The sequence below is a fragment of the Copadichromis virginalis genome, linkage group LG15 (genome assembly GCF_057382275.1).
Source record: "Copadichromis virginalis isolate Kocher_CV1m ecotype Utaka linkage group LG15, C_Virginalis_male_GT1.1, whole genome shotgun sequence".
Lineage (NCBI taxonomy): Eukaryota > Metazoa > Chordata > Actinopteri > Cichliformes > Cichlidae > Copadichromis > Copadichromis virginalis.
In genome coordinates this window covers 35,546,687-35,570,484 of record NC_140632.1, presented here as the reverse complement: position 1 = coordinate 35,570,484, position 23,798 = coordinate 35,546,687, and the positions used below count along the sequence as shown (strand labels likewise).

At 43.7% G+C, this 23,798-nt stretch overlaps 2 protein-coding genes across 3 annotated transcripts; both read left to right on the top strand.

Annotated features, from left to right (window-relative positions):
• Nucleotides 1-12,418: 12,418 nt before the first annotated feature.
• On the top strand, nt 12,419-15,776 carry LOC146692898 (histone-lysine N-methyltransferase set-1-like). The gene is made up of 5 exons (XM_085433153.1): nt 12,419-12,960; nt 13,655-13,775; nt 13,859-14,021; nt 14,134-14,326; nt 15,648-15,776. Exons 1-5 carry the CDS (start codon nt 12,922-12,924, stop codon nt 15,774-15,776), a joined length of 645 nt encoding a protein of 214 aa, XP_085289279.1. The 5' UTR covers nt 12,419-12,921.
• Nucleotides 15,777-20,339: 4,563 nt separating this feature from the next.
• Nucleotides 20,340-23,411, top strand: LOC146692897 (uncharacterized). 2 transcript variants are annotated; one of them, XM_085433152.1, is made up of 6 exons: nt 20,340-20,404; nt 20,573-20,674; nt 20,887-20,992; nt 21,795-21,953; nt 22,035-22,088; nt 22,518-23,411. In XM_085433152.1, the coding sequence occupies exons 1-6, from the start codon at nt 20,348-20,350 to the stop codon at nt 22,763-22,765; spliced, it is 726 nt and encodes a 241-aa protein (XP_085289278.1). In that variant the 5' UTR covers nt 20,340-20,347; the 3' UTR covers nt 22,766-23,411. The 2 variants fall into 2 exon arrangements, with proteins under 2 accessions (XP_085289278.1, XP_085289277.1); XM_085433151.1 differs by having other exon boundaries at nt 22,032-22,088.
• The last annotated feature ends 387 nt before the right edge of the window (nt 23,412-23,798 follow it).

The window sequence follows — 23,798 nt, the reverse complement described above, 5'->3', positions numbered from 1 at the left end:
AGTCTGTCCTGTCCCTCCATCACAGTCTGGTATGGTGCAGCCACTAAACAGGACAGGAGCAGACTGTAGCGGACTGTACGGGCAGCAGAAAGGATCATCGCCGCCCCCTGCCCTCCATCCAGGATCTGTACCTCTCAAGAACCAGGAAACTGAAAATCATCACAGACCCCTCACACCCTGGACACAGACTTTCTCTAACTGCTGCCCTTTGGCAGATGGAACAGAAGCCTGCAGACCAGGACAACCCGACATAGGAACAGTTTCTTTCCCCTCGCCATCTCCCTTCTAAACAGTTGACATGTCACACTGCTCCCACTGCCAGACTGCAACTGCCCCTTGTGTACATTCTGTAGTATTTATTCCACCTCATTCATTTCTGTATTTTATGTATATAAGTTTAGATTAGTTATTTATAGTTGGTTTACACAACTTTGTGTATGTATGTGTATGCATGTGTAATGTATATATAGACACATATATGTGTGTGTGTGTGTGTGTGTGTGTGTGTGTGTGTGTGTGTGTGTGTGTGTGTGATTTACATTGCTGTGCTTGAGAGCCACCGTCTACGGGAACCAAATTCCTTGTATGTGTCTGCACATATACTTGGCCAATAAACACGATTCAGATTCTGATTCTGATCAGCAAGCACTTTGGCGACAGTGGGAAGGAAAAACTCCCTTTTAACAGGAAGAAACCTCTGGCAGAACCAGGCTCAGGGAGGGGCGGAGCCATCTGCTGCGACCGGTTGGGGTGTCAGAAAGAAAACAGGATGAAAGACATGCTGTGGAAGAGAGAAAGAGATTAATAACAGATATGTTTCAATGTCTCTAAACACATAGTGAGTGAGAAAGGTGATTGGAAAGGAAAAACTCAATGCATCATGGGAATCCCCTGGTGCATTGAGTTTTGCAGCATAACTAAGGGAGGATTCAGGGTCACCTGATTTAGCCCTAACTATATGCTTTAGCAAAAAAAGGAAAGTTTGAAGCCTAATCTTAAAAGTAGAGATAGTGTCTGTCTCCCGAATCCAAACTAGCTGGTTCCACAGAAGAGGGGCCTGAAAACTGAAGGCTCTCCCTCCCATTCTATTTTTAAATACTCTAGGAACAACAAGTAGGCCTGCAGAGCGAGAGCGAAGTGCTCTAATAGGGTGATATGGTACTACAAGGTCATTAAGATAAGATGGGGCCTGATTATTTAAGACCTTGTATGTGAGGAGCAGGATTTTGAATTCAATTCTGGATTTAACAGGAAGCCAATGAAGGGAAGCCAAAATAGGAGAAATATGCTCTCTCTTTCTAGTCCCTGTCAGCAATGTTCCCTCTAAGCTGCGTTTAGATTGCGCACTGCTGGCACAGTCTCTGCGCACAGAAAATCTGCGTTGCGCACAAAAAAAATCTAACCTGAGTTGAAATTAAAATTAATACTTTAACAATTCTGTTTTGCAGTGTTAGTCAGTGAGTGACTGGCGGCTCCTGTATGGGATTAGAATGATGCTACCTTATCTCATAGTCCAGCCAATAATGCAATTCACATTCGTATATACGCAGCTAATCAACGTGGTTGAAAGGCTATGACAGCGTCCTTATGTGCCGACACCGGTGTTTTAGCTAGCACAGCTGCGTGGCTGATGTGGAGTGAAGTCACGTTAATGACAACGTGTACAACCATTGGAAATGTGAGCAGGACAGACGGAACAATTGACGGAAAAAGTGTGGACTTTATACCAGTTTTTAAATTGTGTTGGTAGGCCAGGGTTATGATAAAAATATATGCAATGTTTGTTTTTCTCCCTGAATACTATCGTTGTTTATATTTACTGTGGGAAGAAACGGTAACAACTGCGTTTTATAAGGAAAACGCTCAAAAGCACTCTCCACCGGTGAGCAAAAACAAAACCAAAACAAACCCACACTTTCCTATTGGTGGAAAAATGTACCATGTCGACCAATCAAAAAATGATATGGCAACAAGGCATTTAGTTGTTTAGGAAGGGGGGAAGGAAGGAAGGAAGTTTTAGGAGTGACGGCGGTGTTTTGAGATGTGAGAGATTTGCGACGTTTAGTGCAAATCTTGTGTAGTTAGTGTGTAGTGTAATCAATAGTTTTGTTGTGTGTCAGAACACTGATGTGACTGCTGAATGTTACAGGTGTTACAGGAGTGATACATCTCCTGTTGTCAGGCCTGCAGGTATCAGGTTGTTGTTCTCCTTTATCCCATAGTGGCCAGAAATTATTTTTGGGATCAGATTTGATGCAGAACACCTGATTGTTCTGTAAATGTCATGGTCCTGGGCCGTGTTGGCCCAGTATTCTTAGTTTCCATGTATTTTTGTATATTCGTTCCTTATTTAGACCATGTTTTCTGAGTTGCCCTGTTGTGTTGTTCCCTAAGTGTTTTCCCTTCATGGCTTTTACCCCCTGTGTGCCCCTCTGTGTATCTGTGAGCCCTCGTCTCTCCTTATGTTTTATTCCATGTTTCCCCTGCCCGTTATGTCTGTGTTTTCCCCGTGCTCTCTCTCCTCCTGTCTGAACCTCTGTGCACTTCCTGTTTACCTTGTGACTCTCACGCCTGTACATGTCATGTTCAGTTCACCCCGCCCTGTCTCGTTATGATTATCAGTGTCACCTGTGTTCCCCGTGTGTTCCCACTCCCCTCGTTAACCCTCTGTGTATTTCTGTCTGCGTCTCCCTCTGTTCAGTGTGACGTCGTCCCTCATGTTGTGTGGATCTCCCTGTGTCTCTCTGCGTATGTTAGTTTACTTTTCCCAGTTTAGTTTTGTATTTCCTATGTTCTGCCATTCCAGCATTAAAGCTGTGATTTTGAGTTCATCCCCGTGTCTGTGAGTTTTGCGTTTGGGTCCTCCTCCTGCCTGCCACACAGCCGCGCCTTGACAGTACGACGTCACCAGATATGGACCCAGCAGCACTCAACCCACCAGAAGAACTGCGTCTGGACATAATCTACTCCGTGGAGAGACTCCTGCATCTGTGGCTAGAACATGAGGGGAAGGAATTTCGCCGTGCTGTGGAAACCAGACTACAGCGCTTGTTCTGTGGTCTTCCCTGGCTACTCAGTGCGCTCCACCCACTCGAACAGGATTTAATCCGCAACGAGCTCCACCTTCATCCCCCAGCTGCTACTACCCACCTGCCTGAAGGGCCGGATGTGGAGCCGCTCGGCCCGTCAGAGCCATCATCAAAAAAGAAACGGCATTCACGCCGCCGACGCGCCACCCCACAGCCGGACATTCGGCCTTCTAATTCACCTTCTGTGCTGCCAGAAGCTCCGTCGGCTCCCTCGCTGCTACTTCCAGCTCCGTTAGCTCCCTCGCAGCCCTTCGCAGCTCCGTTAGCTCCCTCGCCGCCACCCGCAGCTCAGTTAGCTCCCTCGCCGCCACCCGCAGCTCAGTTAGCTCCCTCGCCGCCACCCGCAGCTCAGTTAGCTCCCTCGCCGCCACCCGCAGCTCAGTTAGCTCCCTCGCCGCCACCCGCAGCTCAGTCTCCTGTGTCCCCGCTAGCTCAGCCGTTAACTCCACCACAAGCTCCATTTTCACCTCTACCATCGCTTCAGTCATCAGTTCGGTCTGCCACTCAGTCGCCCTTAGCTCCATCATCCACACTACCACCTGTTTCTCTTCCACCACAACCGTCACTACACCCAGCCACTCAGGCTGCTACTCAGTCCGTCATTCAACCCATAGCCCTGCCGTTACCATACCCTGTAGCTGAGCCACTAGCCGTCCGACCCACAGCCACTTCAGCCACTCCTTCACCCGTTACACCTCCACTACAACCATCACTGCAGTCTCCAGTGTCCCCAGTGCAGTCTCCAGTGTCCCCAGTGCAGTCTCCAGTGTCCCCAGTGCAGTCTCCAGTGTCCCCAGTGCAGTCTCCTTTAGCACAGTCACCCACTCAACCACCAGCACCACAACCGTCACTACCTCTAGTTCATTCCCCTGTGAAGTCATTAACTCCACCACCTACTCCACTCTCACCACCACCGTTACTACAGACATCAGTTCAGTCCCCTGTGCAGTCATTTACTTCTCCACCGTTAGCAGCTCAGGTCCCCGTGTGTCCAGCAGCTCAGGTCCCCGTGTGTCCAGCAGCTCAGGTCCCCGTGTGTCCAGCAGCTCAGGTCCCCGTGTGTCCAGCAGCTCAGGTCCCCGTGTGTCCAGCAGCTCAGCTCCCGCTCTCACCCGTGTCTCCAGTAACTCAGTTAGCTGCCCAGCAGCCACTCTCCGCTCAGTCTCCTGTGTCGCCAGTTTTGCTCATTCACTCCATGCAGAGAGGTAACTGGATTTCTACTCAGGGTACTTTCCATGGTTTAGCCGCCGTTGGCACAGTTTGCCACTCCAGGGCTTCCCCAGAGGCTAGGTCTCAGTCACCGGCTGATTCTGGACCCCTGAAGTTTAAGCAGCCCCCTAAGAACTGCACCATGTTCGTATTGCCTGGGCAGAGTCAGTGCTCAGTGCAGCGCCAGTTGTCCTCATGTCGGCCGAAGGACTTCATGCCTGTTGGCGTTGTTTTGGTCTCCGCTGGAGGGTCCGAGGGGCCCGTTCAGCCTCCCGTCTCCGCTGGAGGGTCCGAGGGGCCCGTTCAGCCTCCCGTCTCCGCTGGAGGGTCCGAGGGGCCCGTTCAGCCTCCCGTCTCCGCTGGAGGGTCCGAGGGGCCCGTTCAGCCTCCCGTCTCCGCTGGAGGGTCCGAGGGGCCCGTTCAGCCTCCTGTCTCCGCTGGAGGGTCCGAGGGGCCCGTTCAGCCTCCTGTCTCCGCTGGAGGGTCCGAGGGGCCCGTTCAGCCTCCTGTCTCCGCTGGAGGGTCCGAGGGGCCCGTTCAGCCTCACGCCGCATCAGCTGGAGGGCCCGAGGAGCCTGTCCAGCCGCCATCTGCGACCGCCTCGTCATTGCCTGGCCCGGCCTCAGCCTCTGCAACCTCGCCTGGCCCGGCCTCAGAGCCTTCGTCCTCGCCTGGCCCGGCCTCAGAGCCTTCGTCCTCGCCTGGTCCGGCCTCAGAGCCTTCGTCCTCGCCTGGTCCGGCCTCAGAGTCTTCGTCTGCTGCAGCCTCCTCAGAGCCTTCGTCTGCTGCAGCCTCCTCAGAGCCTTCGTCTGCTGCAGCCTCAGCCTGTGCTTCACCTGGTCCCGCCTTGACTGGTCCCGTCTCGACTGGTCCTGTGCCCACCGGGCCTCGGCCAGTACGCCTGACACTGGAGAGCCGCCGCCGCTGCCTTCCGTGCGGCCGGCCCCCTGAACTGCACCGTCATCGCCTGAGTGGCCGCCGTCGCCTTCCGCACGGCCGGCCCCCGGACCGCCTTCGCCTGGGTGGCCGCCGTCGCCTTCCGCACGGTCGGCCCCCGGACCAGCGCTGTCATCGTCGCCGCCGCCTCCCGCGCGGTCGGCCTCCTGAACTGCTCCGTCGTCTCCTTCACCGCCGCCGTTGCCTTGCGCACGGCCGGCCTCCTGAACTGTTTCCGCGTCGCCGCCGTTGCCTTGCGCACGGCCGGCCTCCTGCACTGTTTCCGCGTCGCCGCCGTTGCCTTGCGCACGGTCGGCCCCCTGAACTGCTCTGTGTTTGGGTTATTTTCTTGGGCTCCGGTGTTTGCTATGCTCCTTTGTTTTCTGTTCCGAGCCCTCCGTCCTGGGCCCCCGCCGCCCGCCCTGGGTTGTTTTCTGTTTGGTTTTGTTTTTCTGTGTTTGGGCTGTCTGGAGCCAGCCCTTGAGGGGGGGGTACTGTCATGGTCCTGGGCCGTGTTGGCCCAGTATTCTTAGTTTCCATGTATTTTTGTATATTCGTTCCTTATTTAGACCATGTTTTCTGAGTTGCCCTGTTGTGTTGTTCCCTAAGTGTTTTCCCTTCATGGCTTTTACCCCCTGTGTGCCCCTCTGTGTATCTGTGAGCCCTCGTCTCTCCTTATGTTTTATTCCATGTTTCCCCTGCCCGTTATGTCTGTGTTTTCCCCGTGCTCTCTCTCCTCCTGTCTGAACCTCTGTGCACTTCCTGTTTACCTTGTGACTCTCACGCCTGTACATGTCATGTTCAGTTCACCCCGCCCTGTCTCGTTATGATTATCAGTGTCACCTGTGTTCCCCGTGTGTTCCCACTCCCCTCGTTAACCCTCTGTGTATTTCTGTCTGCGTCTCCCTCTGTTCAGTGTGACGTCGTCCCTCATGTTGTGTGGATCTCCCTGTGTCTCTCTGCGTATGTTAGTTTACTTTTCCCAGTTTAGTTTTGTATTTCCTATGTTCTGCCATTCCAGCATTAAAGCTGTGATTTTGAGTTCATCCCCGTGTCTGTGAGTTTTGCGTTTGGGTCCTCCTCCTGCCTGCCACACAGCCGCGCCTTGACAGTAAATAGTTTGAAATGTTTATTTAAAAAAAATAAACATTTCAGCTGCAAAGAACTTTGTTGTTTGCATAACTAATTTACTTTTTTGAAGAAGTAACTATATAATTAATTGCCCAACATTGGTCATTATATACTGTATTTTGCAGACAGAGAGTTACAGGACTCTCTCCCAGACCACAGACTCATAATACAAGTCAGCGCAAAAAATAAATAAATTAATAACAAAATAAAGTTATGTTTTCAAAATTGGAGTTCAAGTTATTTTTACTTCCAACAGTGTTAACATACTACACAGGTCATGAACAAGATTTTTTTTTAAATTTTCATTGTAAGTGGGCTAAAGCAGTTAATTAAAAGTGGTCTAACATAAATGTAAATGCTGTAATTTGATTATTTTAATAAACCGTGTAACTTGGATGGATTCGATGCTGGCGTGACCACAGTGCACACATCTGCTATTGCTCACAGTGGTCCAAGGGACCGCTCAGGGAGTTTGTGTGTTCGCTCAGACACATGAAAAATTAGAGGGAACATTGCCTGTCAGTACTCTTGCTGCAGCATTTTGGATTAACTGAATGCTTGTCAGGGAGTTTTTAAAACTTCCTGATAATAATGAATTACAGTAGTTGATAGGTTTGTAGCTTGAACCTATTCGCTGGAACATTGAAGACAATATAATAACTCACTCCCATGAGTCAACTCATCAAACCTGGATTCCTGGTGTCTTAAAGAAAAAGGTTAGCTAGATCATGCCCCAGGCAACATCAGGGTGTCTCCTCCGGAGTAGCTCCGTAACCTTGCAATAAAAGATGTTAGTGTGTTTTGCATATTAAGTTTGCTTAACACCTGGCTCTGCCAGGAGCCTGCATACACACCATCATGGCCTGGAAAACAAGATCTGGAAGTGAAATCAAACTTCACACTTGTAAACAATTGTATCATAAGAGTAATAAGCATTCAACATCAGCAAGACAAGTGTCATGTGCAGGTTTTCTCAAATCAGTAAACTACAATTATTACCATAATTTGCCTCAGACATGGATCATCCCATGTACTCAGCCAACATTAATGCAATCGGTGACTTCCCTTAAGCAAAGTCACTCCACTCATATATTACTATGGGCTCAAAAGTGGCCAGCTAATGAGCACCATATTAAACTATTCCATAAACACTGCATCTCTTATTTGTTTTTCTCATGTCACTTGTCCGCTTCTGCTGAATCCTCTACATGCACTCTTAGAAAAACAAACATTAGCAAATACACATTGACCGTGGTCAGACGGTGGTCAGACACAGGTCGACAGGCTCCAGGGGTGCCATAAAAACACCATAAAGTCAACCATCCATAGCTGCGGAAAGAAGTGACACTAGTTTTCAACACAGGAAATTTCTCACATGTTATTCACATTGTCAAAGTAACCTTCACATTTTCCCAAAAACACAGTGTAACAGCATCACCAACTCATAACCTGTAAACACAGTTTCTTCACACACAAACCCAGAAATCCTGTAGTAGAAAAACAATAACTAGTTGTCCTGTTATAAATCACATGAAGAACTGTAATGCTGTAGAAAAGAAAATGCAAATGTTAGCGCTGCGCAGATGTATACACACTTTCTCACAGTTTCCTCTGTGAGCAACACAAGGTAGTGAATAACACCCCTGGTAGATGCACAGACACAGAAAGTGGCATTTAACAGGTTAAATCGTCATGCAACCTCGAATGTTGCTGTCATCTTTCTGCTCCTGTAAAAAGAAACACACATAAATTCATCTGCACCTTTGTCAGGTGGGGGTTAACTTCGCACAGTAGTGTTACATCAGTAAAGTCTTGTCAGCTTTTGTCAGGTTTTACCAATCAGTTTTTTTCTTTCACTCATTCATTCATACATTCATTCTTTCTTTCTTTCTTTGCTGATAGTGGAATCGATCGTCGCATTTAGTTTCCACTCTCAGCAAAATGACGTCATTTCAAAAAGAAAAAGAAAAACTTTAGATAGGATTACCTCGCTGAATCCTTTTGGACAGGAACTTACTTTCTAATTGTCCCAAATAAGTGGCTTTCTCCTGAGCCCATTTTAATGTGGAGAAACTCACTTGTAACAATTTGCTCGACGACGTGTCGTACAGCGCTTTCTGTTCTAATCGTGCAGATCTGCTCAAACGAGATTATCGAACAAAACTTTCAGTGCACTGTGAAAGTATCAAAATAAAAAGGCCTTGTTAAGTCATGACACAAGCTCCTCATATCAGGAGGATAAATCATACCATTAGCATGGTTTATCATACCATCATACTAATTGGCAGGCTCAACTTCACAACAAAAGAAAAATCATCAGCTAGATTCACTCCAAACCAACCATCAGCTGCACAACACACAACATAAGCCTAATGTCTTATTAGCTATGAGTTTAATCCCCAGGTCTGTGCTTTTCACTCATTCTGACGTATTCAGAGTTGTGTATCTAGGTACAGGATTCACTCGCACATCAAAACAGGAAACTCAGTGTTTTAGAGTCTCCACTCAACACACAACAAACTCCAAACATCCCATTCACTCGTGCTAGAATTCAGTCACCTTTCATTAATCTAAGAACAATCAACCAATTTGCATATCAGCTATTAACCCACTAAGATGACAGGACAACAGAAATGCATGTTCAAAATGTTATCACAAAAATAGAATTTCCCTCATACAGTAAATCACTTGTGCTGCATCAATCAAGCAGCAAGCATCTCCCAATTTACTATATCAACAACTAAATTTATTGTCTGATCACTGGTTGGTCAAACCAGAATCTTTTTTCCCACAAAAGTTAAACTGTTGTCCTGCAACCTAGAGAGTCAATTGTCAGCACTGGATAAATTCAGCATTTGATAACAAGTGTCTGCTAAATTGACACTATTTTAACACTGATGAGAGATAACAAGCTGATTTTCATTGCATGTGTGTTTGTGTTATTAGGCAGGTTTAATCAATGTCTGTGGAGCTGCATCTCCAGCAGAGCATGTTCTTAAAGTTGCCTTTCTTACACACTTCTCTGCTATTATTTGATCATTTCTTAACTAATGTGCTATGAGTCCACTGGTCTTTGCATCACACTGAGTGACTTGGACAAGATGATAAACAGACTCACATGCTTAAGATGTTGTCTAATCTTCATAAGCTCTCTTGTGTTTGGAAGTGTTAGTAGGGTTAATGCATGTTCTGCTTGTGTGTGTGATTTTATTTTGTATATGTTTCTTTTTTGCAGTGTTTCAGACTCCTTCTCAATTTTCCAACTTAAACAGTCAGTTTTCTTTTCCCCTGGTTTGCTAACCCAAATTTTGATTTCCCACATTAAATAACAAAATTCCTATGTGTTCTCACCACTCCTCTCACTCTGTTGTCCTCTCACTCTGTTGTCCTCTCCCACTTCAACAGTCCAATAGCAGGCAGTTCTCCTTTAGCTTTGTCCTGTGTTCCACTGTCTCTTCTTGCCATTTTACTCCAAAGGTGGCAAATGTCAAACTCCAACAGTCTCCTCAGTTCTCCTCAAACGTTCTTGTCACATGCACAGTGAAGTTGCAGCTTGTTGGAAACACAGTGCCATTCATCCAATCAGGCAGGATGATGGGTTTGCTCTTCTTCTCTGATGCTGTTTGTCCACACTGCTGCTGCTTGCTGGGACTCTTTGCTCAGAACTTTGCTGCTGTCTCTTTATCTGCCATGTTATTGCTCTTTGGAGCTGCATTCCTTGTCTTCAGGGAGGAGTGAGAGCTTGCTTGTGAGGTTGAGAGACACATGGTGCTGTAAATAAGTTAGCCAGAAACTTGGCCTGCATGTTTCCAATGATGTTAAACTATAACTTTCTTCCGACATGTGGAAAATTGATTCAGGTCTGCTTTTCACCTGAAAGTGACAAACTACGACATGTTCATTATTATTATCACTGCTTAATCAACACACATCTCTCTCTGTTTGTGTGCACAGTCCTTTCTTAAAAGCAGAAAATGAGATTGTAGTTGTTCTTGGCTGATCAACACAAAACCTTTTTCCTATGATTATTTTTCATCTACAATGTAAATTGTAAATTCTCACTCTTTTGTTGCTTTTTTTTTCTTTACAATAGCTGGTGACCTGCAGAATCACCGCTCTCGCAATCAGAGGCAATTACTTTTACACAGCGCACAAAAACACTGATGTCAGACACATTCACACTCACTTTTTCATCTGCATAAATAAATCATATGGCTGATGATATGTGCCATAGTGATCCATAGGCATGATCACAAGTTTATTTAATTATTTTCAACCCAACAAAACAAATAAACAAAAACATGATGCTGATGCTATGAACACCCTACACACATGAGTCAAGATGCAGAAAAACTGCTCACGGAAACTCTGCACACTCCAGTTATCGCAGTTATCATAGTTCTGTTTCCCTCTCTTTGAGGAGTTCTTAGACAGCTCTCGATCTGATAATGTGTAGCTTGCTCATCAGCTCAGAAGAGACCGCAACGCAACCTCACACAGTGGTTGCGTGCTTTGCCCACAGTGGCAAAGACTTGCACTTTCATATTCAACACAGCTTCTCCATCATGTACTTTTAGATGTTTCATACAGGGTTCAGCATATTAGTTGTTTTCACAGGTGTGCTCTATATCTCAACAATGGCTCATAATAAGACGACAGTCTTTCAAACCGGTCAAGTGCCTCTATGGATGTCATTAGTTAAAATATTTACCTATTTTACTTCAGCTCATATGTCATTGTACTGAATTTGAGCAACCCTAAGCTTAATGCAGATTACTTTTAACAATTATCCACTTCAATTAAATCTATGGTCTGGCACACAGGCTGTTGTCGATCAGGGCAAGCTAAAGAATAAACATTTTATGTCAGCAAGGGGTGGGAGAAAGCCATTCACCAGAGCATATCTTAAGTGCTGCTGATGTGGACTGGCCCTCTCCACACGCTCTTCAAGGCTGGTGTGTTTCCTGAAAACTTCTAACATTTGAATCTCTTCCATTTATAAGCCTGCGATTAACCGCACGGCTCAGGTCCGCGTGAAACCCGCGCGACCATGCTCGCGTGAACCCGCGCAGCTAAGGAGCCGTCGCTCTCTTTTATTTAAATACTTTGCGCTGCCAGGAGCAAAGTCCAGCATAAACGTCTGTCACCCTCTGACTCACTCTTGGTTGCTTAGGAACCCATGATAACAACAGATAACAACAACAGACGGTGTCACAGACCACGTGTTCTGCTCCACACCCACTCACACAAACACACTCAAACACAAAAACAACAACACAAAATAGGCCTATTGTCCAGCACAATCTGGACCCCGCGGAACTTCTCAAAACCCCACAAAGCGGCGGATCCCACAAAGCGGTCTACATTTCGTTCCACTAAGACGGCGAACCAAAAAAGTTCGAACTGCGCAACTCTGCGACTTAATGCTTCTGTACAAAAAAACCCCACTGAGCGGCTTTGTACATCGCCCCACTAAGACGGCGAATTTTATCCCCACTAAGCGGGCACGGACAACGCCCCACTGAGCGGCGAAGACGTACAGTTATAGAGTTGGACTCTAAACTTACTCGGTGTTGCTTAGCGTGTAGTATAGCCTCGGATCCCGCCGATCGTCATTCATCAAGGAGAGAAAACAGACAGCTAATCCACTGGCCCGATGACAAATTCTCATGTCTCGGGATTTTACTACAGGAACTTCCTAGCTGACGTCAGTCTTTCAGCGTGTCTCTTCTCCCCTCGGTGAATGTAGGGCTCCGGCTCTCGAAGGACCAATTAATGATAGGTTTGTAGCTTGAACCTATTCGCTGGAACGTTGAAGACAATATAATTACACAGCAAGCAAGACACAAAGTAGGCAAAGTTCTTCATGTTTCTCGTGCATGGGAGAGAACCGGACAAACGCCGTTCCTTCGCTTGACCCCAGTTGCTCTCGTCCGCTCCCCCGTAACACTGTTCTTTTATTGAGGTTACATGAATATGCATAGGTTCATTAACATACAACGTCTACATACACACAAAGAGTACCTTGCCTGTGCGTTGTGTAAGTGTGTGTGTGTGTGTGTGTGTGTGTGTGTGTGTGTGTGTGTGTGTGTGAGTGCGTCTATGTGGTATGGATTGACATTTGACCTGCGCTGTACCTGGGCTCCGGGGACATTTCGACTTTTTGCTGTGTATTCATGTGTCCCCCTAAAACATGACTTGTAAATGCATTTTTAAGTGTCTAAATAATAATTTTTTCTACTTCTTATGAGGTCATTATTTATCTTTTGACCTGTATTTGCTTAAACTGTAGTGTAAATTCATTTATTAAACTATAATTAAAAGATTTTCTGATTTTCTTAAAAGTCCACCTATACCCCCTCACCTGATTTTTGTGTATTCCAGTGTATTGCACAGCGACGTTTCGAGTTAGAGTGGATGTGTGTAGGTACTGCAATTTAATACACATTTTCAATACACACGGCCGGAAGTCATTGTGATTGGTAGGCTATATATATAGGCGGTACCTACAGGAAACGGCGCCACAACTTTCGCGCGCGTGCCCTTTAACAAGTGTATGTCGACGGCAATACGAAGACGGATTAAAAACACAAAGGTAAGCCTTTTTTAATGTAAAATGCACCATGACTTTAATACTATATGAAATTATAGGTGCACAGGCCTATATTAAACTGGTTTAATTTATGCTTTATGGACTGTTAGTGAGTCTTTGAAGAAGTAAAACGGCCCCAGCGTTTGTCATTGAGTAAATAAAATAGGGCTGACGACTAACCGCGTCAACGCGATAAAGCGGGCTAACCCGTGTTAGGATTTACTCGGTGTTAAAGCATTATTGTGGCTTAAACGTGTTAATGCCGACATCGCGACTAACGCGATTAACAATTAAACCAGCGCAGTCTGAGTCAAAATCCCTGATGTCGCTGTTAGCTAATTTCGGGCAGTTTGTCCAATGTCTGTCCATTCTGCTGACAGCCCTAAAATAAAAGCAAGGGTATAAGTGTATTTAGTCGTGTATTTATTTATATGCCTGAAGAAAAAACTTCTTACAGTTTTGATGCCTAAGCTTTCTCAGTACTTGTATCACTCTCTGCAGTCGCCATTACAGAAATGTCACATGTCGCCATTTTGAGTACTAGGCCTTTAACATTTTAAAAGAAGGCATAAATTAGCACTATGAATAAGTCAGCTGTGTTTATGCTGTAAACTACACTACTGCTAGTTCTGCTACTACTGATGATGATGACAATGATGACGATAATCGTAATACTTTATATGCTTTGGTAATACAGCCAATCGTACAGGAGAACATGCGAAGGAGACGCATTCCTCCACGGGAGGATGCAGTCTGTCATGTTTCTGCTGGAAGGGACAAACTGGGACTTGATATCCACTACATAAATGCCTTCAAAGGTAAGTTGGTCTTTAGTTTGGATTAGATTTGGAGTTTGTCACTTTGTCTTTTGTCACTCACTTGGTATGCCTCTGCAATTCAGGTCGGGGCATTTTCACGACTGTTCCATTCCAAAAAGGAGACTTTCTTTTGGAATACAGAGGTAAACTCATAACAAAAGAAGAATGTGAGCGGAGACACAGAGTTTATCATGACAGCCTGAAGGTGTTCATGTTTGAATTCAAGTTTGATGGAAAACTCTGGTGGTGCGTATTATATCAGTGTAGTTTGATTAAGATTAAATTACACATTGCTTTTGATTTATGAAAAAAAGCTTCCTAACTAGTTAAGCTAATACTTTTTTGCCTAACCCCACAGTGTGGATGCATCTCAAGAAGATGGGTCATTAGGCAGACTTGTCAACGACAACCACATCAGTCCAAGTGCTAAGATGAAAATATTAAATATCAATGGAAAGCCCCATCTATGCTTATTTGCAAGCAGAGACATAAGTCCAGGTGAAGAAATAGACTATAATTATGGTGACTCGGATTGGCTCTGGAGATGCAAGGTATTTCTACAATTGTACTTTTTGGAACTGATAAATTGCATACCCTAAGCCATTTTTACATTTGTACCTACTCAAATTGGCTTAACGTGACTTACGGCATCTAGTTTTTCACTGAAATTGAGTATCACCTACTGTGCCTGGGGTAACTATAGCAATGCAGCCGAGCATCCAGTGATATAAATGCCACAGCAAGCATGGACGTCAAGGTGACAAAATGCCTGCTGCTCAGTCTATACTTTAGTGTTCAATTCAGGGATCACGCTGTTAATTTTGGTCGCTATTTCAAACATTTCAGAGTTTCAAAAATGATGGCTTGGATTTTCACGAAGGAGGCGCACTCATAACTTATCGAGTGACACCATTGACCAGCCACCTGGTGGCATTCAGGCTATGTCAAATTTTCTGATCACTTTGGATCACTTGGAACCTTGGTGCAGTAGTTACTGAAAAACTACATGGTACTATAACCTACTGGAAAAACAGGGGTAGGTACTAATGGAAAACAGGCAATTGTGATGGCTGCCACATCAAAGCCCTCTAAAAGCACTAAAAAAATATCAGCAGGTATGCAGAAATAAAAAATGGCTTTCGGTTTCTAAATTTTAACAGTGATTGATGTTTAATGTGATTCTACACAGCAAAATCTCCAGTGTTAAATTAACACTGGAGAGTGTCTATAAGGGTCCACACCTCTGAGTGTTAAATACAACACTGTTGAGTGTTAAATTAACACTTTTGACAGTGTTATATGTTTAAAAGTAACCTAGTCAGTTTTGAAGATTAACAATGGCTAACACTGAGCAGTGCTGATTTTCTAACACTGGAAAATAACTCAAAATGTTAGAAATATTCCAGTGTTAGAAAATCAGCACTGCTCAGTGTTAGTCTTTGTTAATCTTCAAAACTGACTAGGTTACTTTTAAACATATAACACTGTCAAAAGTGTTAATTCAACACTCAACAGTGTTGTGTGGACCCATATAGACACTCTCTAGTGTTAATTTAACACTGGAGATTTTGCTGTGTAGCCTCTTTAGTTAGATTCATTTTAAATTTTGTCCCTCGAAGATAAATGGGCCCTAGTGACAGTTCGTTGCTGCTACAGGTGATTGTTTTACTCCTTTAGCAATGGCTTAAAAAATGAAGAAATCACACTGACTATTTGTCTCTTAATCATAGGGCCTTAAATTCTCTATACATGACAGTGAATATTTTAAAGACAATAGCTTGAAACTTATCTTTCTCATACAGTTTATTTAATGTTTCAAAATCCTCTTCAAAAATGCACTGTATATTCATTTTCTATCTGTTACACACGAAGACGGAGACCAGCCAGATTCAGAAGACTGTGAGCTGCCTAAAGCCGCAACCAAACAGCTTTCCAAACAATGATCTGGACCTGAAACATCCAGAGCCTGAAAGGGTAAATATAATCCAGTGTACCACTTAATGAACTAATAATTTAATCTATCATCATTCTTTATGGATGCTGTGTGTGTGTGTGTTTGGCAGTCACCTGGGTGTGATGTGATTTACATGGACCGTGGCTTGTAGGTCCTTTTCATTGTTTCAAAGTGCAAGTCTGGATAACATCTGAGTGTGTGTGTGTGTGTGTGTGTGTGTGTGTGTTAACCACCCAAATGTGACTTAGGAGGACCACACTGTTATTGGGGGACTCCGTCAAAGTTTGCTTCATGGTGACATCACTCTGGTTTTAGGAGGGGTCTTCTCGTATGTCTTGACAGTTTGACCTACAGCATGCAGAACTGACTGCATGTGCTTTGTTTCTATGTTGAAATTTTTTGAAACTCAGGCTTGAACATTAAGATAGATAGTACTATACAACTTCTTAACTTGTTTTAGGCACTTTTTACTGCTTTAGTGCGTGGGCTCTCTCTGGCTGTGTACTCTGGCTTCTTCCCACAGTCCAAAGATGTAGCTTATGGGGTTAGGTTAACTGGTGATTCAAAACTGCCCTTTGGTGTGAATGCAAATGCTTGTCCTTCCATGTTAGACTGGTGATCTGTCCAGGTTGTACTGCCCTATGGTAGCTGGTATAGGCCCCAAAACTGCTACCCCACAATCCTGATATGGATAAGTGGAAGAGGATGGATGATTGCAAAGGAATCAGTTGTTAATTATTGTAGCCAGTATTTTTTTTCAGAAGAAAACATTTCTTGAGTGGAAAGCCCCCCCCCCCCCCCCCCCCCCCACACACACACACACACACACATGCAAATTAAAAACAGAAGCACAGGCCTGCCCAGTACAGTTGCAAGAAGAGCACTTGGTCTAATCTTTGTGCCATCTTTTCTTTGTTGCAGGATCTTGATGAAGAAATGCCTCAGCAAGGCTCAGAAGCCATGCATTCTTCTTCAGTGCAAGATTTTGAAGAGGTAACATTGACCTAGGACAGATTTTAATGAATGTTTCTCATGCACGATGTGTACCTTACGCTATTTGCCGATAGTGAAATGGTTTATTCATCCTCTTGAGTGATGCATTTTTAGTAACTGTCAGATTACTGTTCTTTTGTCTTCATTCTCTATCTGTTACACACGAAGACTGAGACCAGCCAGATTCAGAAGACTGTGAGCTGCCTAAAGCCGCAACCAAACAGCTTTCCAAACAATGATCTGGACCTGAAACATCCAGAGCCTGAAAGGGTAAATATAATCCAGTGTACCACTTAATGAACTAATAATTTAATCTATCATCATTCTTTATGGATGCTGTGTGTGTGTGTGTTTGGCTGTCACCTGGGTGTGATGTGATTTACATGGACCGTGGCTTGTAGGTCCTTTTCATTGTTTCAAAGTGCAAGTCTGGATAACATCTGAGTGTGTGTGTGTGTGTGTGTGTTAACCACCCAAATGTGACTTAGGAGGACCACACTGTTATTGGGGGACTCCGTCAAAGTTTGCTTCATGGTGACATCACTCTGGTTTTAGGAGGGGTCTTCTCGTATGTCTTGACAGTTTGACCTACAGCATGCAGAACTGACTGCATGTGCTTTGTTTCTATGTTGAAATTTTTTGAAACTCAGGCTTGAACATTAAGATAGATAGTACTATACAACTTCTTAACTTGTTTTAGGCACTTTTTACTGCTTTAGTGCATGGGCTCTCTCTGGCTGTGTACTCTGGCTTCTTCCCACAGTCCAAAGATGTAGCTTATGGGGTTAGGTTAACTGGTGATTCAAAACTGCCCTTTGGTGTGAATGCAAATGCTTGTCCTTCCATGTTAGACTGGTGATCTGTCCAGGTTGTACTGCCCTATGGTAGCTGGTATAGGCCCCAAAACTGCTACCCCACACTCCTGATAAGGATAAGTGGAAGAGGATGGATGATTGCAAAGGAATCAGTTGTTAATTATTGTAGCCAGTATTTTTTTCAGAAGAAAACATTTCTTGAGTGGAAAGCCCCCCCCCCCCCCCCCCCCCCCCCACACACACACACACACACACACACATGCAAATTAAAAACAGAAGCACAGGCCTGCCCAGTACAGTTGCAAGAAGAGCACTTGGTCTAATCTTTGTGCCATCTTTTCTTTGTTGCAGGATCTTGATGAAGAAATGCCTCAGCAAGGCTCAGAAGCCATGCATTCTTCTTCAGTGCAAGATTTTGAAGAGGTAACATTGACCTAGGACAGATTTTAATGAATGTTTCTCATGCACGATGTGTACCTTACGCTATTTGCCGATAGTGAAATGGTCTATTCATCCTCTTGAGTGATGCATTTTTAGTAACTGTCAGATTACTGTTCTTTTGTCTTCATTCTCTATCTGTTACACACGAAGACTGAGACCAGCCAGATTCAGAAGACTGTGAGCTGCCTAAAGCCGCAACCAAACAGCTTTCCAAACAATGATCTGGACCTGAAACATCCAGAGCCTGAAAGGGTAAATATAATCCAGTGTACCACTTAATGAACTAATAATTTAATCTATCATCATTCTTTATGGATGCTGTGTGTGTGTGTGTGTTTGGCTGTCACCTGGGTGTGATGTGATTTACATGGACCGTGGCTTGTAGGTCCTTTTCATTGTTTCAAAGTGCAAGTCTGGATAACATCTGAGTGTGTGTGTTAACCACCCAAATGTGACTTAGGAGGACCACACTGTTATTGGGGGACTCCGTCAAAGTTTGCTTCATGGTGACATCACTCTGGTTTTAGGAGGGGTCTTCTCGTATGTCTTGACAGTTTGACCTACAGCATGCAGAACTGACTGCATGTGCTTTGTTTCTATGTTGAAATTTTTTGAAACTCAGGCTTGAACATTAAGATAGATAGTACTATACAACTTCTTAACTTGTTTTAGGCACTTTTTACTGCTTTAGTGCGTGGGCTCTCTCTGGCTGTGTACTCTGGCTTCTTCCCACAGTCCAAAGATGTAGCTTATGGGGTTAGGTTAACTGGTGATTCAAAACTGCCCTTTGGTGTGAATGCAAATGCTTGTCCTTCCATGTTAGACTGGTGATCTGTCCAGGTTGTACTGCCCTATGGTAGCTGGTATAGGCCCCAAAACTGCTACCCCACACTCCTGATAAGGATAAGTGGAAGAGGATGGATGATTGCAAAGGAATCAGTTGTTAATTATTGTAGCCAGTATTTTTTTCAGAAGAAAACATTTCTTGAGTGGAAAGCCCCCCCCCCCCCCCCCCCCACACACACACACACACACACACACACATGCAAATTAAAAACAGAAGCACAGGCCTGCCCAGTACAGTTGCAAGAAGAGCACTTGGTCTAATCTTTGTGCCATCTTTTCTTTGTTGCAGGATCTTGATGAAGAAATGCCTCAGCAAGGCTCAGAAGCCATGCATTCTTCTTCAGTGCAAGATTTTGAAGAGGTAACATTGACCTAGGACAGATTTTAATGAATGTTTCTCATGCACGATGTGTACCTTACGCTATTTGCCGATAGTGAAATGGTTTATTCATCCTCTTGAGTGATGCATTTTTAGTAACTGTCAGATTACTGTTCTTTTGTCTTCATTCTCTATCTGTTACACACGAAGACTGAGACCAGCCAGATTCAGAAGACTGTGAGCTGCCTAAAGCTGCAACCAAACAGCTTTCCAAACAATGATCTGGACCTGAAACATCCAGAGCCTGAAAGGGTAAATATAATCCAGTGTACCACTTAATGAACTAATAATTTAATCTATCATCATTCTTTATGGATGCTGTGTGTGTGTGTGTGTTTGGCTGTCACCTGGGTGTGATGTGATTTACATGGACCGTGGCTTGTAGGTCCTTTTCATTGTTTCAAAGTGCAAGTCTGGATAACATCTGAGTGTGTGTGTGTGTGTTAACCACCCAAATGTGACTTAGGAGGACCACACTGTTATTGGGGGACTCCGTCAAAGTTTGCTTCATGGTGACATCACTCTGGTTTTAGGAGGGGTCTTCTCGTATGTCTTGACAGTTTGACCTACAGCATGCAGAACTGACTGCATGTGCTTTGTTTCTATGTTGAAATTTTTTGAAACTCAGGCTTGAACATTAAGATAGATAGTACTATACAACTTCTTAACTTGTTTTAGGCACTTTTTACTGCTTTAGTGCGTGGGCTCTCTCTGGCTGTGTACTCTGGCTTCTTCCCACAGTCCAAAGATGTAGCTTATGGGGTTAGGTTAACTGGTGATTCAAAACTGCCCTTTGGTGTGAATGCAAATGCTTGTCCTTCCATGTTAGACTGGTGATCTGTCCAGGTTGTACTGCCCTATGGTAGCTGGTATAGGCCCCAAAACTGCTACCCCACAATCCTGATAAGGATAAGTGGAAGAGGATGGATGATTGCAAAGGAATCAGTTGTTAATTATTGTAGCCAGTATTTTTTTCAGAAGAAAACATTTCTTGAGTGGAAAGCCCCCCCCCCCCCCCCACACACACACACACACACATGCAAATTAAAAACAGAAGCACAGGCCTGCCCAGTACAGTTGCAAGAAGAGCACTTGGTCTAATCTTTGTGCCATCTTTTCTTTGTTGCAGGATCTTGATGAAGAAATGCCTCAGCAAGGCTCAGAAGCCATGCATTCTTCTTCAGTGCAAGATTTTGAAGAGGTAACATTGACCTAGGACAGATTTTAATGAATGTTTCTCATGCACGATGTGTACCTTACGCTATTTGCCGATAGTGAAATGGTTTATTCATCCTCTTGAGTGATGCATTTTTAGTAACTGTCAGATTACTGTTCTTTTGTCTTCATTCTCTATCTGTTACACACGAAGACTGAGACCAGCCAGATTCAGAAGACTGTGAGCTGCCTAAAGCCGCAACCAAACAGCTTTCCAAACAATGATCTGGACCTGAAACATCCAGAGCCTGAAAGGGTAAATATAATCCAGTGTACCACTTAATGAACTAATAATTTAATCTATCATCATTCTTTATGGATGCTGTGTGTGTGTGTGTTTGGCAGTCACCTGGGTGTGATGTGATTTACATGGACGAAGTTTATTAGTTGATATCTGCAACTGAATTGAAAACACCTCACCTTTCCAACTGTCCAAAACAAATAAATGTTGCAATATTTTGCTAACAGTGTCACAATCATCGTCTGGTGTGCACAACAATATCATCTTTGGACAAGTGCATTCAGTGTGTGGGACTGGTTTCCTCCCTCAAGTGGCTTGGCTATAAGTGCAAAGGTGAGACATTTAGTGAATAAGTACATTATATAGTAAAAAGCATTAATGGAGTTCAACAAGTTAAGACTAGCTGAAATGAACACTGCTCCCTTTTTAATTAATGGGTGGTCACGTCTAATTAAAGAAATGTAGTATTACCTCATTGGTGCAGGATCTTGTAAAAATGGTATACTTGGGATTGTCCTCAATTCCCCATTCCATAACATAAACTGCTCAAAATAATAAAGGGAACACTTAAACAATGCGATGTTACTCCAAGTCAGTCACACTTCTGTTATATCAAACTGTTCACTTAGGAAGTAACACTGACAACCAGTTTCACATGCTGTTTTGCAAATAGAGTAGACAACAAGTGGAAATTATAGTCAATTCACCATAATAAAGGACTGGTTCTGCAGGTGGTGACCACAGACCACTTCTCAGCACTTATTCTTTCTGGCTGATGTTATGGTCACTTTTGAATGCTGGCGGTGATTTCATTTTAGTGGTAGCATGAGACAGTCTACAACCCACACAAGTGGCTCAGGTAGTGCAGCTCATCTAGCGTAGCACATCAATGTGAGCTGTGGCAAGAAGGTTTGCTGTGTCTGTTAGTGTAGTGTCCAGAGCATGGAGGTGCTACCTGGATGTGGAGTAGGCCATAGGAGGGCAACAACCCAGCAGCAGGCCTTAAATAGTAAAACTATGTACTATAATTTCCAGTATTTGCTCTGTTTTTTGTCATATCTCGTTGTTAATGTGAGGTTTTTGGGGGGGTTGTATGTGTTTGGTTTTTTGGTTTTTTTCCCCCACAATTTCTCAGATGAAATTGCATTAAGTGATGCTGAAACAAAGGACAGTGAGAGTGAATCAGATGATGATGACACATCACTCACAATGTCGGCGTGTGGCACCAGTGAGCCTGTACATGCAGTAGCTGATTCCACAAACACAGCGCAGCCCCAAGACACTGTAGATTGTGGTAAGTTACCACTAGCTTGGTTTCTGTGGATAAAATGTTTGTTACAAATATTAAAACTTAATCAAATTGTGTAATCAGCAGATGAAGGACTACTCACAATGCCTGCAGCAAGTGAGACTGCTGCTCCCTCTGAAGGTAAGGGGTGCAGTTGGTTCTCGAAGCTTATTATTGTTTCATCACTTTGCAACATATGGCAAACTGCAGAGTGGTGGCAAAAAGTCACTTGGATGAGTGACAAAATGTTTCTCCCACTGAAAACGCTACGTCCAGATTAACAGAATCAACGTTTTGGGATTTACTTACCTGGATGATTGAGCATGCATCAAGAGACTTTTATTCAACTTTTTATTCAGTCTTTTATTCACAGCGGAACACTAAATGTCTCATTTTAGAAATTTGATAAATTTTCAAACAGAATTTTAGCTCGTTTTGATATTGATGGTAGCAACACATTTCAGAAGTTAGTACAGGGTAGCATCCATTCTTTTAACAAGCAAATGTTTTTTGTTTTTTTTGTTTGGTTTTTTGTTTGTTTTAACTACTACTACTTTATATATCTTCCAGAGAAAAATGCTGCTCAATCCCACAATTCCCGAAGAGCTCCCAAAAACATGTGGTCCAAGGCTGAGGTTGCTGCAGTGATGAGGCATTTGAAAGACCACATAAACGAAGGGAAACTAGCCACCAAAAATGAATGCAGTCATTGCAAATTGGTAGAAGATCCGGTGTTGGCAGGAAGAACAGTTCAAAACATAAGAGATTTTGTAAGAAACAGAGGATTAACTGCAAAAAGGCAGAAAAAAATGAACTAAAATAACTGTTTAGAGAGCTGTGGTTTTACATCTTGGTCAGATTGCCAATTGTTGTTAACACTGATGTTCTGTTTAAAGAAAAAAAAGTTCTTGTTAAATACAGAAGTAGTTTGTATTTCATAATTTTTACATTTAATTTATTTAGGGTTTTTTTTGACGGGTTATATTTAAAATAAAAAATTATAAATGCATATTTTCTCCCCTTAATATTTACCTTTAAACTATTAAAATTCATTTTAAATGTTTTTAATTTTTCTGTTTTCTATATTTTTATATTTCTGTGGGAAGCGTGGGCATTTTTGTCCATAGATTTCTTTTTTTATTTATGGTTAAAATTAATGTTCAGATCCAAGAACACTAATAAAATGATGTTCCAGTAATCCTGTGTCCTGTCAGATGTGTATTCATGGTAATGATGAGCTATTTAAATATTACATCATTGTCCCTTTAAAGACCCAATATTGCTTTTTTTGGACCTCATAAAACACATTGTTGTCAAGTGGACAATGTCTCCAGAAAACACAATAGAGTCTGGTTGGTGTGTATCAGTGTATCTAGACTTCTATAGGGAGTGTATGAGGTCTGAAGTGACCCAAATTTTTTTCAGATTTTTTCGAACACTTTAACCTCGCTCCCTTGGCTCTAAGTCCTTTCAAAAGGGTAGTCCACTTAAACCACCACCGGGCGGATTGACGTAGTATAGTCCCGCCATACCACATAGACCCGTATGTGTGTGTGTGTGTGTGTGTGTGTGTGTGGTCAGAGTGTGACCCCATAAATGACTTCCCTAAACCTGCTGGTCTGGAAGTCCAACAGTTCATCTAAACAAAAGGCACTTAGCCTAAAACAGATATAGCCACGTTTATCCTACCATAAAACAATAAGACAAGGTACGACCTCTCCCCATGCTCCCAGGATGTAGGTGTGCATTCCAGTGTGGAATACACACCAAGCCTTTGCAGCCTGCTAAAGATCACACATCCTATCACTACACAATTGATTATACACCTCTAAGCATATATGGTTAAATATT

What these genes read in the sequence shown, in the direction of transcription:
- LOC146692898 (XM_085433153.1), top strand. Translation starts at nt 12,922, where the DNA reads ATGTCGACGGCAATACGAAGACGGATTAAAAACACAAAG. An exon ending in GACGGATTAAAAACACAAAG is followed by an intron (nt 12,961 to 13,654) that starts GTAAGCCTTTTT and finishes TTGGTAATACAG; the next exon opens with CCAATCGTACAGGAGAACAT. An exon ending in ATTGGCTCTGGAGATGCAAG is followed by an intron (nt 14,327 to 15,647) that starts GTATTTCTACAA and finishes TTACACACGAAG; the next exon opens with ACGGAGACCAGCCAGATTCA.
- LOC146692897 (XM_085433151.1), top strand. Translation starts at nt 20,348, where the DNA reads ATGCCTCAGCAAGGCTCAGAAGCCATGCATTCTTCTTCAGTGCAAGAT. An exon ending in AACATCCAGAGCCTGAAAGG is followed by an intron (nt 20,675 to 20,886) that starts GTAAATATAATC and finishes TTTTGCTAACAG; the next exon opens with TGTCACAATCATCGTCTGGT. An exon ending in CCAAGACACTGTAGATTGTG is followed by an intron (nt 21,954 to 22,031) that starts GTAAGTTACCAC and finishes TTGTGTAATCAG; the next exon opens with CAGATGAAGGACTACTCACA.